Source organism: Vombatus ursinus, unplaced genomic scaffold, assembly GCF_900497805.2.
Source record: "Vombatus ursinus unplaced genomic scaffold, bare-nosed wombat genome assembly UNPS02015255.1, whole genome shotgun sequence".
In the NCBI taxonomy this organism is placed as follows: Eukaryota; Metazoa; Chordata; class Mammalia; order Diprotodontia; family Vombatidae; genus Vombatus; species Vombatus ursinus.
The window spans coordinates 36,525,756-36,544,816 of NW_020955033.1; the positions used below are offsets into that span (position 1 = coordinate 36,525,756).

At 35.1% G+C, this 19,061-nt stretch overlaps 1 protein-coding gene across 3 annotated transcripts in view; it reads left to right on the forward strand.

Annotated features, from left to right (window-relative positions):
• Positions 1-19,061, forward strand: part of LOC114031787 (ankyrin repeat domain-containing protein 12-like) — a 190,167-nt gene that overhangs the window by 122,648 nt on the left and 48,458 nt on the right. For all 3 annotated transcript variants that reach the window (XM_027846908.1, XM_027846910.1, XM_027846909.1), the window contains one exon: positions 3,995-4,137. In XM_027846908.1, coding sequence (XP_027702709.1) covers positions 3,995-4,137 — 143 coding nt within the window. The remainder of the gene's footprint in view (positions 1-3,994; positions 4,138-19,061) is intronic.

Genomic DNA, 19,061 nt, shown 5'->3' on the forward strand with positions numbered 1-19,061 from the left:
TTTAAATAGAGGGAGTTTTGGGGAGGGACAGAGGAGCCAACAGTAGAGATGCCTCCCAAGCAAAAGCTGGGCATTAAAAAAAATGTTTAATGCATGGAAGAGAACAGAAGGAAGCATAGAGAAGGACAGCTTTTAAAGAAGGATATTCAAGTGATTACATTTTTTTTTAAAGCAAGCTATATGGAATAGAGAGATTCACAGTTTCATATGCAATCCTTTTTACATTCTTCTTAGTATATAGAAATGCTCATTTTTTTGGTGTTAAGTTCAAAATAAAAACTAATTTTTAAAGTATCATTGTAGAATGAAAAAGTATGAAAACAAAAAATATAGAAACATAGAACCTTCAAAATGTACAGCACCTTAGAAGACAAGTGGGATAGGAGCACCCAAATATTTTCGCTGGTTAGCACATGAGTAGTCAGAAATCCATTTATTTGTGGATTTGGGGGGCATTTTTTACATTTATAATTACTAATAATTACTAACAGATGTATTATGGTAGTCAAGCGTACATTAATGGTAAGAGGGAGGTGGTTAAGCCTAATCCGTGTGTTTTATTAAATTCGAGTTTGAAAAAAGTTTTCCTAAAATCCTCAAGGTTATATCTCAGGGTCAGGTAGACTATATTGGACCTCATTGCTAAATATTAGATACCCAGAATCTAGTCCAACTCCTTGATTTTATCAAGTTATGGAAACTGAAGCAGAAAAGGCAGGTAACTTACCCACAGCCAATTTGTGGCAAAAGTAGAATTAGAATGTAAAGTTGCTGACTTTCAGGATTATCCACTTCTATCCTCCCTTTCCAGCCATTTCTTGCCTCCCAGATCATTTAATTCCAAAGCTGTCCAGAATAGAGCCATGATTTTAAGAAATCCTAAAGGAAAAGGAAGAGACTGTGGAGTCCAAGACTATGTAGGAATATGTAGTTTCTCCTTACCTTAGGCTCTGGTGTGTCATGTTTGGGAAGATGAAACTGTCTTTCTTTCTGCAAAATTCCCTGCCTTTGATGTCTTGCCTTATTCCTCACTTGCCACATCCTTCAACCATTGTCTTCCTTAGAGCTTAAAACAGAATCACAGAAACAGGTAATTTCATACCTGGAAGAGTCTTTAGAGAACACAGAGTTCAATCCCTTCATCTTACAGTTGAAAAACTGAGGTTTAAAAGGACCAGTTTAGTGATTTGCTTTGCATCATACAGCCAGTTAAGGGCAGAACCAAGGCTAGAACTTAGGTCTCCTAACTCCTAGCCTGATAGCTAGCATTTTCCATTATAGCATGATGTTCCAATTCTCAGTTATACTCCCAACCTTTCTTTCCAGGCTCCAAAAGTTGTGCTTTCAAACAGGTACATGCCTTTTGAAGATTTGGAACCCGAGGAATTAGGCAGAACAGTTCACAGGGTTAGTTGCTATGCTAGATAGGATCAAAAGCAAGTGTGGAGGGGGTAGGAAGGACAAGAAAGGACAAGAGTTTGCCCAAGATCGGCATTGAGAAAAACTGATCCTAGTGTGTCTTCTCCCTTGCCTTAGATTTTGCCTATTGCTCTTTGTTAGGAGGGAGTAGAAGATGCAATTATGCACTTATATATGTGCACTCTCTTGTTCCTACAGCAAACCTCAAATAAACACACTATACATACATAAGTTCTATCCTATGCATTCCATAGTCTATCCAGGGCTTCTTAAACTTTTTCCACTTGCGACCCCTTCAGCACTTTTTAAACTGTGGGTCAAGACCCCATATAGGACAATAATTAGTAATATCAGTAATAAGTAATTATTAAGCTCCTGTGTGCCAAGTACTGTGTTAGGCACTGGAGATTAAAGACAAAAATGAAACAGTTCTTGCTCTCAAGAAGCTTACATTTTACTGGGAAGAATTCATATAAATATATATATACACATACATACACATATACATACACACACACACACACACATATACACTGTTATATTTGCACATACCTGTGTGTACATAGTCTGGACCTCTAAGATAAAATGCAAATTCCTCTATGGCTTTGTATTTAAAATTCTTCAAAACAAGTCTCTAGCCCCATTTATGGGATATCTTCACAAACTTTACTTTCCAGCCAAACTGGCCTGCTTACTGTTCCCAACATACATCATATCATCTTCTTCCTCATTAGGCTGTGAGCTTCTTGAGAACAAGGACTGTCATTGATCTTTCTTTGTATCCCCAGAACATGGCACATAGTAGACACTTAATAAATGTTTACTGATTAACTGACATGCCTTTTGCACAGACTTATCCCTGTACCTAGGATTCCCTGTCTCTTCACCTCTATTAGAATTCCTAGCTTCCTTCAAGACTCAGTCCAAGTGCTCTTTTCTGTAAGAGGCCTGCCCTGATCTCTCAAGTGGCTAATATCCTTGCTATTCCCAAACCCCTCTCCCCTACCAGAGATAATGTGTGTGTATGTGTGTGTGTGTGTGTGTGCGCATGTGTATGTGTGTATTTTTCACACTTCTCTATGTAAAATATATAAGCTCCTGCCCCTACCATAAAATGTAAATACCTTGAAGTTAAAAAAAAATATTTTATTTGACATTGTTCACATGAATTAGTGGTGTGTATTTTAGTTTCTAGTATAAACAGCAATTTTAAAAGAGTTGTGAAATCTCAGTCTATTCTGTTTAGGAGAGAATCAACTCTTATTTCAAAGAAAGGCATTTTTGTTCCTTTAAAATGCTAATTTAAGCTAATAATAAACAAAAAGTCTTTAAACAGAGGTCCAGATAGACCTTTTTTAATGACTGGATAAAACTTATGTGTAGCAGGATTCTTTGCATTTTAAATTACTTGAGGAAGGTGGGAGTTTAAGTAGGTTTGATAATCCCCGTGACATTTCATTTATACTCAGTAACTTCTTAGCAAAACCTTCACATAGAGCGAGGTAAATATCAGCCCTACCTAAGTCTAAGTGAATAATTTCTTTTGCCAGGACCTGTGATTTCACTGGTATAAAGAACTCGCAGTGAGGAAATTCAGTGAAGTGATGGAGATTGGCTAGGCTTAGAGAAAGGCTTGACTCCCTGATGAGTGCTTCAACGTCCATCCGTGGTCACTTGTTAATGAATGTCCAGTGGGATTTCAAACCAGGTTCTCCTGGCTTCAGGGCTGCCTCTTAATCCACTATGCAACACTGTCCCTCTATGTAAAAAATTAATTTGGTTCATTGTCATTTCTTCCAAGCAGAGTTTGTCTTACTTAAAAGAAGTTTATGTTCCAAAGATAGCCCAAGCTAAATATATTATAAAATTTAAATGAAAGAGGTTTTAATCTACCTTTCTGCTTCATTTCACTGTTCTTGCAAGTATCCTCTCAGTTTATTTACTTTAAACTGGTTTTTTTTCCTTATACTAAGTTTAAAATGGTCAAGGTTTTTATTTAGAAATTTTTGAGTAATTGGCATTTCCTAGTTAAAAAAAAAAGATTTTTAGCCTAGGAAATTAATACAGACTATGATCATTTACCTACATAAATGAATCTTTCTAAAGTTTTACATGAAATAATGTTGACATGTGATAGTATTTTCAGTTAGCTTTTTCTATGTTATTCTATATTTTTCTTGGTTATGCTGATTTAAGAAAACACAGAAAAAAGTAGATGTATGCAGTATGAGGTCTGTATGTATGTCTTTGTATATACACACATATACATATATGTATGATATATATATGTGTGTGCAGGCATCAAGGTACAGAATTTCAAGTCAGGAAGGCCTGAATTTAAATCTTATCTCAGATACTTAATAGCTATAAGTAAATCTTTTAACCTCAATTAGCTTCAGTTTCCTCATCTGTAAAATGGAGATAATAAGAGTACCTGCCTCACAGGGTTATAATAATATATGCAAAATGTTTTCCAAACTTTAAAGCACTATATGTTATTATATGCTTGTGTTCATATATTTTGTATTATTTTCATACATAGTGGCTTAATGTTAATTTAATATTCAAACTTTAGGTTGGACACCACTACATGAAGCTTGTAATGTTGGATACTATGATGTTGCTAAGATCCTCATAGCAGCTGGAGCAGATGTTAACACACAAGGATTAGATGATGATACACCACTCCATGATTCAGCTAGTAGTGGGCACAGAGATGTAAGTATACAGACAATAGTTAACCCAAAATTCCAAGGGTCATATTTAGCCCAGAAAATAATTCTTGCAACTCCTGTATTGGTTGCTTAATTCTTCTTTACATACTTTTTTGAATTGGAATATCCTCTTTATGAAATAACTATTCAATCTGACAATTTAAAGTTTTTCAGTATTTTTGTTTTAATGTTTTCAGAATCCTAGTGATAATCATAAAATAATTAAGACCCATTTGTACTGGTGATTGGATTTTCATAAGTATCATAAATACCATAAATTCTAGGCTTCCAAAGAATTTTATGCCCAAATCCTAAAACTCTAGCAGATGAGATTTCTACATAAAAGAGAAATCTTTTTAGTAAAAGAATGTCATTGCCCATTTTCTAGAGAGATTTTCTTCTTTGAAAATTGATACAGAGAACCCTCAAAATACTTGTGCCTAAAATTTAGAAAAGAATTTTTTTTTTAGTATTTCATGTATATTTAATAGCAAAATACTGGATATGGTATTATCTTCATTGTATGTATACATGTTGAGTATGGTAAATTTTCACTGTGATTTTAAAGATAGATAACAATATCATATTCCATAATAAATGTTAAACAATGCAGTGTTCAAAACAGTCTATATATTGGAACCCAGGCCTTCTGTTTCCAGAACCAATATATACTTCCTACTTCTAGGGCACCGTATTATTCCATTGCATTACTACATAATAACTTATTCAGCTCTTCTCCAGCTGTTGGACGTAGAGGTTGTTTTCAGGTTTTGTTGCAGGGTGGGGAGTGGTGATGGGACTCTGTGGAGAGCAGCTATGAATATTTTTGTGCCATTAGGTCCTTCCCCTCCCACCCACCTTTTATAATGCTTTTGGGTTTTTAATAATTTATTATTTTTATTTTTTAAGAAACAAGTTTTTTTCTTATGATAGTGTCCTTTCTTCATTTCCCTTCCACCCTACCTCCCATTGAGCAAATTTAAAAAATAAAAACTAAACTAAAAAACAAATCCCTCAATCCATACCTGAATAGGTACAGCAAAACAAATTCCCCCACCAGTCATGTCTGAAAATGCATGTCTCGTTCTGCATTTCAGATTTGTCACCTCTCTGTCAGGGGGCCGGTGGTGTGTTTTTGTGTTTTATCTTCACTCTTGGACTCCTGGTTTATCATTGTATTAATAGAGTTCTAACATCTTTCAAAGTTACTTTTCTCTATCATGTTGTTATTAATGCATAACTCTGCTTTTCATCAGTTCATAAAGGTCTTCCCAGTTTTCTCTGAAATTGTCTATTTCATCATTTCTTATGACATAATACTATTGTGTTACATCCCTATGCACAATTTGTTTAGCCACTATCCAATAGGACACTGCCCTAGTTTCCAGTTTTGGGCTTACCTGAAAAGACTTGCTTTAAATATTTTTGTACACATAGATCCTTTTCCTCTTTCTTTGATTTCTTTGGGGTATAGGCCTAGTAGTAGCATAGCTGGGTCAAAGATTATACAAAATTTGGTAACTTTCTAGGAATAGTTCCAGATTACTTTTCAGAATTACTGGGCCAATTCACAGCTCTATCAACAATGCTCTAAATTTACCTGTTTTCCCACATCCCTCCAGTATTTGTCATTTTCCTCTTTAATCATCTTTGCCAATCTGATAGGTGTGAGGTAGAATCTCAGAGTTACTGTAATTTTCATTTCTTTCTCTAAGTTATTAGTTATTTGGAACATCATCTTATATAATTATCCATAGTTTTAATTTTTTCGTTTAAAAATTGTCAGTTCATTGACTTCATGACCATTGAAGAATAGTCTTAGAAAATTCTATTATTTGCTTTTATATCTTGGAAATGATACCTTTATCAGAGAAACTTTTTGGAAATATTTTTTCCCCATTTATCTTCAAGTGTTTCTTACATTAAATTTATTTGTGGAAAAACTTAAATTTTTAGCAATCAAAATTTTCTGTGTTATTTTGTATGATCCTCTCCATCACTAGATTAGTTGTGAATTCTTCCCCTACCTATAGATCTAAAAGGTTATTTTTTTCCTTAGTCTTTTAATTTGTTTATGATGTGAACTTTTATGTCTAGGTCATATGTCAGTTTGGAACTTAACCTTGATGTGTGTGTGTATATGAAGTGTTGGTCTAACTTTAATTTCTGCCAAACTGCCATCAAGTTTTCCCAACAATTTTTGTCAGGTAGTGAAAATTTCTCCCAAAACTATCATCTTTAGGTTTATCAAACTCTACGATACTATGTATAACAAATCAGCTCCACTGGTCAGCCTTCTTTTTTTAAGCAATACCAAACTATTTAATGATTATTGATTTGAAGTATGGTTTGAGATCTGGTACTTTAGAGACCCCTTACTTCCCACTTTTTTCATTATTATTCTTGAGATTATTGGACTTTTATATCTCCATGTAAATTTTATTATTCTTTTTTCTAGCTCTATAACATATTCTTTTGGCAGTATAGAATTGAATAAGTAATTTAGTTTAGATAATCATTTAGATTGTAATTTTTGTATTGATGTGACCTGCCTGTAAGAAATTAATGTTTCTCCAATTGTTTAGGTCTGTTTTTATTTCTGCAAAGAGTGTTTTATAGTTATATTCATATAGTCTTGCTGGATTTATTTAATTACTTTAAAAACAAATTCTGGCAGTATCAACATACATTTCTAAATTAGAGGATTAAAATTCTTTAGAATAGGGCAACATTCAGCAATCATCAAAACAGTCTGGCACTGGCTAATAAATAGAGTGGTCAATCATTGGAATAGATTAGGTACACAATACACAGTAGTAAGTGACCATAGTAATCTAATGTTTAATAAACCTAAAGATCCAAACTTTGGAGGTAAAACTTAACATTTGACAAAAATTGCTGGGAAAACCAGAAAGCAGTTTGGAAGAAACTGGGCACAGATGAACATCTCACACCATATAACAAGATAAGGTAAAAATAGATATTTATTTAGACATAAAAAGTATTATAGGGGAGCATGGAAATATGTACCTATCAGATCTATGGATAAGGGAAGAGTTTATGACCAAACAAGAGATAAAGAGGGTCACAGGAAGTAAAATGAATAATTTTGATTATATAAAATTAAAAAGCTTTTGCACAAACAAAACTAACAAAGCCAAAATTAGAAGGAAAACAGAAAACTAGGAAGAAATATTTTACATCAAGTTTCTCTGATAAAGGTCTCATTTCTCAAATAAGTAGGGAACTGGGCCAAATTTATAAAAACAAAAGCCGTTTCCCAGTTGATGAATGGTCAAAGGATATGAACGAACAGTTTTCAAAAGAAGATATCAGTAGCCACATGAAAAAATACTCTAAATCACTACTGACTGGAGAAATGCAAATTAAATCAACTCTGATACCACCTCACACCTGTCAGACTGGCTGACATCACAGAAAAGGAAAACGACAAATGCTGGAGGGGATATGGTCAAATTGGGACACTAGTCTAACCATTCTGGAGAACAATTTGTAACTATCTCCAAAAGGTTATAAAACTGTGCATACCTTTTGACCTAGCAATACCACTACTACTAGATCTGTATCCCAAAGAGACCAAAGGAAAAGGAAAAGGACTTATTTGTACAAAAATATTTATAGCAGCACTTTTTTGTGGTGACAAAGAACTGAAAATGCTATCATTACACTATGTTAACATTCACACAGAGTTTTTTGTTCAGCACTTCATTTCCTCAGAAGTCTGTTCTCTAGGAGATAGATCAGTAGGCAATTACCTAGTAGAATAGTTCTAATTCTGTAAGTGAAAAGAGTGGAAAATGTGTTGGAAAATATGGTTCAGGAATCAGGGATGAGAGAAGCCAATGACCTTTTGACTACACAGAAATTAAAATCTTATATATAACAAGCTTCCTTCAGGAAAAGAGATGCTGTGTATGGAAGACACTATATAACATTCTCACCAAATGAAATTTAATGTATTTTAATAGCCAGGAAATTACATGTTACTATACAATATGAAAATTATGTCTGTGTATAGTTGGATCACTGACTTGTTAAAAGAAAAGTCAACATTGCAAACCAAAGAAAGAAAAAAATAAACAAATTGTAAAGATATGAAAGAAAAAGAAAAATAAGAAAAAAATACAGCTTGCAATTAAACAGTTCTACCCAAAACTATTTAAATAACCCTGAAAAAAAAAGAGAAGATGGAATAAAGGACATTGATTCCAATTATAGCAATTTTTACAGAAATTCGACTAATCAGTTGCCAAAACAAGAAAACCAAGAGAGACTAAAGCAGGCAACGTTCATTAAAAACTAATAATGCACCATTCAAGTTAAATCAGCAAGGATTTATCAAATGCCTACTATGTGTCAGAAATTATGCTATATATTAGGGAATGAAAGAGAAAGCAAAAGCAATCCCTGTAGCGAAAAGTCACTCATATTCTCCCATCCAAGAAATTCAGCTTAACCAGGCTGGACACTAGATTCTGGCCTTGTTTGCTTTCTTTATGATCTTCCTATTTCTGGCCCTTATAATCTTTTTATCTTAGGCCTGTACTGAGTGGAACCCTGAAAAAAGGAGTTTGGGAGGAAAATAAGTAGCCACTCTCTGCATAAAACACATGCTTTCTACTTTCCATGGACATTTTTATACCAAATCAAATAAAGATTTTGCTTAAAAAAAAAAAGTACCTGCCCTTACAGAGCTTATATTTTAATAGGGAAGACAACACATACATAACATACGTAAAATAGAAATAAAGAGAAAGTGGGAGGTAGCCTTTGAGGGGAAGGCACTAACAGATAGGGGGATATGGAAAGGCCTATAGGCAGTGGCTCTTAAGCTGACTCTTAAAGGAAGCCAGAGATTCTAAACAGGGCAAGGAAGGGTAATTGGGAGAGGAATTCAGGCATGAGAAACAGCCAGTGCAAATGCACAGAGACAGGAGATGAATCATCATGTGTAAGGAAGAACAAGTAGGCCAGTTCGTCTAGACCACAGAGTACATGGAAAGTAGTATTATATGAGAAGACTGGAAAGGAAGAAAGGGATCAGGTAGTTTTAAAAGTTTAAATACCAAATAAAGGAGTTTATATTTTGTCCTAGAGCTAATAGGAGGACGTTGGAGTTTGAGTATGGGGGTGACATAATCAGACCTACACTTTAGGAAAATCCATTTGGCAATGATTTGGAGCAGTGATGTCAAACTCAAATAGAAATGGATGTCTACTGACCGCATATTGACTTAGAAAACCACATGGGTTTTCTATTTTTGTTTTGTTAAAAGATTTCCTAATTACATTTTAATCTAGTTCTGGCCTCACTTGGAAAAACTCCAGGTCTGCAGGAAGTTTGATACCTCTGCTATGGAGGATGTCATGGAATAGGGAAAGACTTGAGACAAGAAGTCTGGTTAGAAGCCTCATGCAATAATTGAGGCAAGCAGTAATAAGGGGGCAACTAAGTAGCTCAGTGCATAGAGTGCTGGGTCCAAAGTCAGGAAGACTCATCTTTCTGAGTTTGAATATGGCCTCAGACACTAGTTGTGTGACACTCAGCAAGTTACTTAATTAGGGTTTGCCTCAGTTTCCTCATCTGTAAAATGAACTGGAGGAAGAAATGGCAAACTACTCTCATATCTTTGCCAAGAAAATCCCAAATGGAGTCATGAAGAGTCTGACACAATTGAAATAGCTGAATAATAACAACTGATAAAGCATGAACTTAGAATAGTAGATGTGCAAGTAGAAAGAAGGGAACATATGAAATTGGCATGGATATGGCATAGAACATATGAAACATTATTGAGAAAGAACTTACAATATTTGGCAATTGATTGGATGTAGGTGGTAAACAAGAAGAGGAGTGCAGGAGACCACCAACATTCCAAACACAAGTGACGAAAACCATAGTAGTGGTTCCTTTTACAGTTATGGGGAAATTTGGAAGAATGGTGATTTGGGGGAGAAAGATAATCAGTTTTAATGTGGATCTGTTGAGTTTGAGGTGCCTATATTATAGGATATCTGTGTCCCATTGGCTATTGCTAATGCATGGACCTTGGGAGAGAGGCTAAGATGGGAAATCTTAGAGTCATCACCATAGATGTGATAATTAAACCTCTGGGAACCGATGTGATCACCAAGTGAGATAGTACAGAAGGAGAAGAGGACCTATGTTAGAACCTTGGGGAACATCCATGTTTAATGAGCCTGGCGTAATTAAAGATTCAGCAAGTGAGACTGAGACGTATCAAGCAGGTAGGAGGTTCTAAGAGTAGAATCTGGAAAATCCAGAAGGGAATTTGATACTGACAAGGGAAGAGAATATACCCAGAACAGGAGTGATGGCCTGGAAAAGTACTGAAGGATGGAGTGACTAGCGGTCATGATGAGGACAAAAAACTAAATTTAGAAAGAGAAAGGCAAAAAGAGAGATGGAATGACAAAAGTTTTAAATTGGATGAAGGAATTTCAGAATTCATACTATGTGGAGGTAGAACACCTGTGAGTGATGCCAAGATCAAGAGTATGACCATCTCTGTGTGGAAGTAAGCTGAAATTGAGGAATAGGTCATGGGACTTGTGAAAACTATAGAAATGTGAAATTAGGGTGCTTGAGGGTTTATCATTATAAATGTTTAAGTCTCTTAGTATAAGCAAGATTTGGGATGGAGAAGAAGACTGAGCCAAGCACTGAACTCATTGACAAAGGAGAGAGAATGTTCTGTAGGTAATAGCTGTCAGAGTCTGGATTGGATGATAAAAATGGATTGCATGATCCTCAAAGGAAGAGAGGTGGTGGAGTGATGGTGAGAAAAGGAGTCTAGAAGTAGCAGTGGGGAACAAGAAATATTCTGATACCTCTAACATGATGAGTGAATCAGAAGTATGAGTTAAAGTACAGCCAGTCTTGAAAAGGGTGTCCAGGGATTCAGTGTCATCTGGAGGGAGCCAGGACTCAGGAAGTGCCATAAGATGGAAAAAGCAAGAAAATAAATGGTATAAAATGAGAGAAAGCTTGTTAATTATGAAACAGGTTACTAGAGGGCACAGTGAAAAGGGCAAGCAGATCTAGAGAGTCGAAGGGGTAAAGTTGAGGTGAATAGGAATGAGAGAGATTTGTTCTTCTGTAAGTGAGTATTCACAGGAATGAGGAAAGAAAGGGGGAATGGACACATGCTAGCTTCTGAATCCAGGCAATATAACAGCGAAGTCTACTGCAAGAATTAGAATTTCAAGATTGACCCTCTCAGTGTCAATAGAGACTTCAGCTGCCCAATCTGTTGTGTTATTGTGTCCTAGGAGGCATTTGAAAGCCCACCTTGTGACAGGCATGAGCAGGAGGTGTTGTGTTCCTGAGCAGGATGCTGCAGTGTCCTGGAACAGTCTGGGGCAAGCCTGGTGGTAGTATGTGAAAAATGCCTTTCTGGGCAGATTATGGCATTCTGTTGGATTGTCATGCCATTCCATTGAGTTAGTATTTCAGGCCACACATTTAACACATACATTGAAAATGGATAAGGAATTAATCTCAGAAATGGAGAGGGAAAAGTGATAGGACTTGATTGCATTTAGTTATCTGTTCAGTGCTGTGTATTTTGAGAAGAGAGTGGCATTATGAGCTGCTGAAGCAGCTAGTTGACTCAGTGGATAGAGTACTCAGCCTAGAGTCAGGAAGACCTAAGTTCAAATTTGGCCTCAGAAACTTAGTAATTATGTGACTCTGGGTAAGTCACCATCTGCTTCAGTTTCTTCATCTGTAAAATTGAAATGATAATAATAGCACCTACTTCTCAGAGTTGTGAGAATCAAAGAGATATTAAGTGTAAAGTACTTCACACAGTGCCTGGCACAAAGTAGGTACTATATAAATGCTTATTTCATCAGCACCACTGCCACAGCATATTCTTCCTGAATGGTTTAAAAGAAAAATAAGAATTCTGAGAGTAGAATGTTTGGCCTGCAAAGCAGAAATAATTGGCAGAATTGAAAAACTTGAATCCACAGTGGCAAGTCTAACCAATGAATTCATTGAAAGGATAACTAATTGAGAATGCAAATACCCAGAAGTGAGGGACAGTCTGAAAGAAGAGAAACAAAAAGCAATAACTTTAAAGAAGGCATACTCTCCATACAAGCAAAACATAATGATATTGAAGGAAGAAAGGCCTCATGGAAGAATATGACAAGTCAACAAACTTAAACAGGATAATGTAAGAAATAATATAAGAAAACTGACTGGAACTTCTGAACACAGAAGTGCCAGTCAAAAAAACAAACAGACAATCACCTTCAGAAAAAAACTCAAGACCACAAACTTCAAGAAATATACTCATTAATTTAAATAATTCCATTGAGAAACAACTTCTGTAAGCAACCAGAAGACCTCCAGATATTAAGGAAAGGAAATTAAAATAGCACAAAACCATTAATCATTCACCAAAAAAACACAAAAGGTAATGGAATAATGTGTTTCAAGGAGCGGTCAAACTCAGATGCAGCCCAAGGTGACGTGCCTTGCAAATCTGAACTTAACCATAAATGAAAAAATATAGATGTTCAATAATAAAGCGCCATTCAGAATATTCTTAGAGATCCAGACCCAAAGAGAATATTTACTTCTCAGACATCCAAGACAAAAGAAATACAAGGATAAATAAATACAGCAACCAAGGACAACAAAAGATAGCAGCAGAAATACTGTTGAGAGATTTCTTTATAGAAGAGGAAAGACAGATGAAAGGAAAGGCAAATAGAAGTACTGACTGGGAAACAGGCCTGAAACATGAATTAAACCTCACAACACCCCAGTAGGTGAATCAGTGAGGTTTTTTAGTGGGACTAAATTACAAAATGGGAGGGAACATAAAAAGAAGATATATCCTAATGTAGTCAAAGGCTAACAACAAAGGGAAAAATAACTCCAGTAGCATGACAGGAAGAAAAGTAGCCTAGAGGAGAGTGGATGAGGAAGCAAAAGGGGGATAGAAAAAGGGATACTTTGTTTCAGTAATAGGGGTGGGGTACCACTGATGAATGGTCCTATAGGAGAAGAAAGATTCCATAAAGGGAGGTGAAAACCTTATAGTGAGTATTATCTGGAGCAGTTTGATGCTTAGAGATGGCTCATTCTGCCCCAGAAGAAGGGGAATTGGGGCTCCTGGGAGCAACTGACACCCAGAGGAGAGAGGAGTCAGGAAACTAGGGAAAACAGTCTGAAGAAAATGTGACCAGAGAAAGGACAAAGATCCATGCTGAACTGCACAATCAGGGAACATAGGAAGAGTCCTATTATGGGGAAATATTCTGTCACCTACATTTATTGTTATTTCTGAGAGTGATGCACAACAGAAAAAAAAGCAGAGTCATGGGACAAAGCAATATAATGAACTTTTTAGAAGAAAGAATCCAAAGTAAGTACCTTAAAATTATTAATTCCATGGGGAATACAGGGACTAAAGAAGAAATAAATAAATATAAGTCCCATGGATCAAAGAATAAAAGTCTAGAAGAGAAAGAAAGAGGTGAGAAATTGTGAGGAAAATAAGAAGGAAATCTTCCCCACCCCCCCAAAAAAAGCACAGAAAATGACAAAAATTCCTACCTTGAGTCAATACTTCTATCTACTCTATCCTTAAAGAAATTGGTATTTCTAAGAGTGAGACACAACAGAAAAAGGGCAGGGGACAAGATTTGCTAGGCAATAATAAAAACTGTTTTGAAGAGAACCCGAAGTAGGTACCTCAAAAGTTCTAGTTCCTTGAGAAATGTGGAAATTAAAGGACCATATAAGTATAAGCACCATAAATCAAAAAATAAAAACCTAGGATAGGAAGGGAAGATACATAATAGAATAAAGAAGGAAATGGCTCAGAAAATGACATTTTAAAAGCTAAGGAACAAAAAATATTTAAGAATAAGAGAGGAAAGGGGATTCTACTTGACTAACCAAAAAGAAAAATAGAGGAAGTCTTAAATAAAAGCCAGAAAGATAAAGGAACTAATCAGTAAAACTTCAAAACCAGGGAAAGGAGTAACTGAGGGGGGAAAGGGAAAGAGAAGAGAGCTGGTGAAAATAGGACCACCTTAAAAAAGTTTAAGGTAATTAAATTGAGAAGACATAGTACTGTGTTTACAACAGAAGAGAAAATAATTGTTTCTATCATTTATTTGTTTTAGAGACAAATTATTGTTAACATTAGAGGTAAATGAAAAATATAAACCTAAGTCATAATTTTCATTCCATCAGTAAGCATTTATTAGGCACTTGTCATGTGCCAGGCATTAGGCTAAGTGCTGGTGATGCAAAGAAAGGCAAAAGACAGCCCCTGCTCTCAAGCTTACATTCTACTGGGGAGACAACATGAAAACATGTATACGAACAAGGTTATGTATGGGATAAATAAAAAATAATCAACAGAGGAAGGGCACTAGAATTAAGAGGAATTAGAAAATCCTTCCTGTAGAAGGTAAGATTTTAGTTGGAACTTGAGGAAAGCCAGGAAGCAGAGATGAGGAGGGAGAGCATTCCAGGCATGAAGAACAGCCAGAGAAAATGCCTTTAAATGTAAGTGGTTTAAACAATCAAATAAAATTTAAAAGTAACAGATTGGATAAGAAAACACAACCCCCAAATCCTTTGCTTACAAGAAACACATTTTTAAAATGGAAGACATACACAGAATAAAAATGAAGGGCTAGAGAAAATTTTTTTTACTATGTACCAAGCAAATCCAGGAAAGCAGAAGATGCAATCATGCTATCAAAAAATCAAAATATAAAAAGGGATAAACAAGGAGACTGCATAATGCTGAAAGGAACCATAGACAGCAAACCAATATCAATATTAAATTGTATATACCCCAATGCCTTAGCATCTAAATTCATAAAGGAAACATTCCTATGTGGGAAGATGATACGTGTAACTCCTAAAAACTTTATCATTAGGGCAGTTAGAAGGAGTCTATATAGACAGAGGGAATAGATGTGAGTCAGTTATGTTGGGATGATCTCTTTTTAAAAAATGGAGTGAGGGGGCAGCTAGGTGGCATGATGGACAGAGTACTGGCCCTGGATTCATGGGGACCTGAGTTCGAATCCGGCCTCAGACACATAACACTTACTAGCTGTGTGATCCTGGGCAAGTCACTTAACCCCCTTGCCTAACCAAAAAAAAAAAATGGAGTGAGAAAGGGGTGTACTTGGAGGAGGGGGAAGGGAGAGGTAAAATGGGGAAATTTTCCTCACATAAAAGAGGTATAGAAGGAAAAATTTTTATAGTGGAGGGGAAACTGGGGTGGGAGTGGAGGGTAATGCTTGAAACTCACTCTTATCAGAATTGGTTCAAAGAACCAATACACACACATACACTGAGTTGGATGTAGAAATCCATCTTAACTAATAGAGGAATAGGAAAGGGAATAAAAAATAAGGGGAGGTGGATTATAATGATAAAAGGGACGATGGATTAAGGGAGGCAGTGGTCAGAAGCAAAACAGACTTTTGAGAAAGGACATGATAAAAAGAGAGAAAGATAAGCAGAAGAAAATGGGATGGAGGGAAATAACACAGTAATCAACTGTGAGTATGAATGGGATGAGCTCACCCATAAAATGAGTTTTATAGCAGAATGGATCAGAAACTAGAATCCAACAATATGTCATTTACAAGAGACACACTGGAAACAGAAAGACACAGAGTTAAAATTAAAAGCTGGAGCAGAATATATTATGCTTCAGCTGAAGTATACAAGTAAGGAATAGCAATCATGATCTCAGACAAAGCAAAAGCAAAAATTAATCTAATTAAAAGAGATTATCAGGAAAAGGTTATGTTGCTAAAAGGTACCGTAGACAAGTGATATAAAAAGGGTGAGGGGCAAATTTCTCTGATAAAGTCCTTATTTCTCAAATATTTAGAGAACTGAATCAAATTTATAAAAATAAGAGCCATTGTCCAATTGATGAACTGTCAAAGGATATGAACAGGCAGATTTCAGAAAAAGAAGTCAAAGCTATTTATAGTCATATGAAAAATGCTGTAAATCACTATTGATTAGAGCAATGAAAATTAAAACAACTCTTGAGATATCACCTCACACCTATCAGAAATGACAAATGCTGTAAGGGATGAGGGAAAATTGGCATACTTATAAACTGTTGGTGGAGTTGTGAACTGGTCCAGTCATTCTGGAGAGCAATTTGGAACCATGCCCAAAAGGCTATAAAACTGTGCATACCCTTTAACCCAGCAATACCACTACTACATCTAAAGAGATAAAAGGAAAAGGACCTCTATGTACAAAAATATTTATAGCAATTCTTTTTGTGGTGGCAAAGAATTGGAAATCACGGGGAGGCTTATCAGTTGGGGAATGACTGAACAAGTTGTGGCATATGGTTGTAGTGGAGTACTATTGTGCTGTGAGAAATGGCCAGGAGGGGCAGGGAGGTTCAGAAAAAACATACCAAGACCTCTATGAGCTGATGCAAACTGAAATGAGAAGAGCCAGATCATTGTATACAGAAACAGCAATGTAGTGATGATGATCAACTGTGAAAGACTTGAGTCCTCTGAACAATACAGTGATCTAAGACAATTCCAAAGGACTCATGATGAGCAAATGCTAACCACTGCCAGAGAGAATTGATGAACTCTGAGTACAAATTGAAATACAAATTTTCTCACTTTATTTTTCTTGCTTTTTGTGATATGGCAAATATGGAAATATGTTTTGCATGATTTTATATGTATAATTGATATCATTTTGTTTCCCTTCTCAGTGGATAGCATAGGGGTTGGAGGAAGAGAATTTGGAATTCAAATTTCTTTTTAAATGTTAAAAATATTTTTTTAAAAAGGGCAATTCTTCCAAATTACTAAAAAATACATCAGGTATCTGAGAATCAGTGCACTAAAGCACAAAAAAGATTTGTATATATTCAATTACAAAGTATTCCTTAAAGAAATAAAGAACAACTTAAATAGCTGGAGAAATATTCAGTGCTCACGGCTGGGCTGGGCTAAAATAATAAAAATGACAAAAAAATCCAAAATTAATTTGCACTTTAATACTGGGCTGGGCTAAAATAATAAAAATGACAAAAAAGTCCAAAGTTAATTTGCACTTTAATACTATTCTAATCAAATTATTTAAAAAGTACCTTACAGAATTTGATAGAATAATAACAATTAATTTGGAAAAAGAAAATATCTAGAGTATCAAGGAAAATGATGAAAAGATACAGAGACAAATGAGGAATAACACTTCTAGGCCTTAAACTATATAATAAAGCAACAGTCATCAAAAACCATCTGGTCCTGGTTAAATAGGTACCTTTATGGAACAGAATAGGCAAGGCAGAATCAGAAACAATGGAACTCAGTAACCTTTTTTTTTAAATGGAAAATTTAAATTACTTAGGAAAGAACTCCCTATTTGATTTTTTTTAGCCTGCAGGAAAAACTGGAAAAAAATATGGCAGAAGTTAAATATAGACCAGCACTACACCATGTTCCACATTGTATTCTAAATGGATATATAATCTTTATATTAAAGATCATATTATTTAAAAAATTAGAAGAGAAGCAGATTATATACCTCTCACAGCTATGGGGAGATGTAGTTTGAACCAAAAAAGGGACTTAGAGACAATTACAAAAGATAAAACATATATATACATATATATATATGTCTTTTACATGAATCTAATGGAATGTTACCGTCTTATAAGAAATGATGAATACAAAAAAAAAGTGGAAAGACCTACGTGAACTGATGCAGAGTGGAATAAGTATAGCCAAGAAAACAACATACATAGCTACAATAATGTAGATGGAAAGAACAACTCGCACAAAAGAGAAATCAAAAGTGAATGTTGCAAAATTATAAAGAACAAATATGACTCGAAAGAATAGATATGAGAGCATCCTTCCAAACCACTTTCTCCAAGACTGTGGGTGTTACACATTACACAATGTGTGTAAACAAACAATACAGAAAACTTTTGAGAGAACGAGGCCAAGAGTTACATAGTATTGCCAGGCTTCAGTGGGCTGTTATCTGCCTTGTTAGAGAGATTATCCATATCCATGAGATAACAAATACACTGGATTATTGGAATATCCATTTAGAGCTTATTATATTTGACCTAAAATGCTCATCTAAGCTTATTTCCTACCAAACTGTTTATAGTTTTCATATAGTTTTTTTTTTTTTTGGACTTTTCCAATGTATTGATTGGTTTACTGATTTTTTTCTTTCTTTTTTTTTTTTTTTGGCCTTTAAAAATACTATTTACTATAAGGGATGTCTCACTAGGAGGAAGAGGATAAAGGAGAGGAATGCTGAAGAAAACTATAGTGAAGTAAAAAACAAAAGACATCTATAAAAATTTTTACAAAATAAATAGAAATTATAGTTATTTTCATAACCCAAAACTTCTCCTTTAAATAAAGGTCTATCTTTTTAATATTAATATTCTTCTGGTGCTTCATGTCTGAGAGTAACCAAATACTACACTTTTCTAAGAATTGAAGTTGAAGATCATCCAAAAGGCAGTGGTTTGAGCATGAGCAGGCTACTGCAATATATGCAACCCATGAAAATCCAGAAATTATGAAGAAGTGAAGTAAAAGAGTTGCAATTACATAAGTGTGTGGGGTTTTTTAATAAGCAGCACTTGGGAAATGACTGAACAAATTATGGCATATGGATGTGATAAAATATTATTGCACTGGGAGGAATGACCAAAAAAGATTATTTCAGAGAAATTCAGGAAGATTTATATAAACTGATACAGAGTGAAAATAGAAGAACAAGGAAAACAGTTTATACAATAATATTGTAAAGGAAAACACCTTTGAAAAACTTAAAAACTATGATCAATAATTCCTAACCAAGTCTTCAGGGGGATC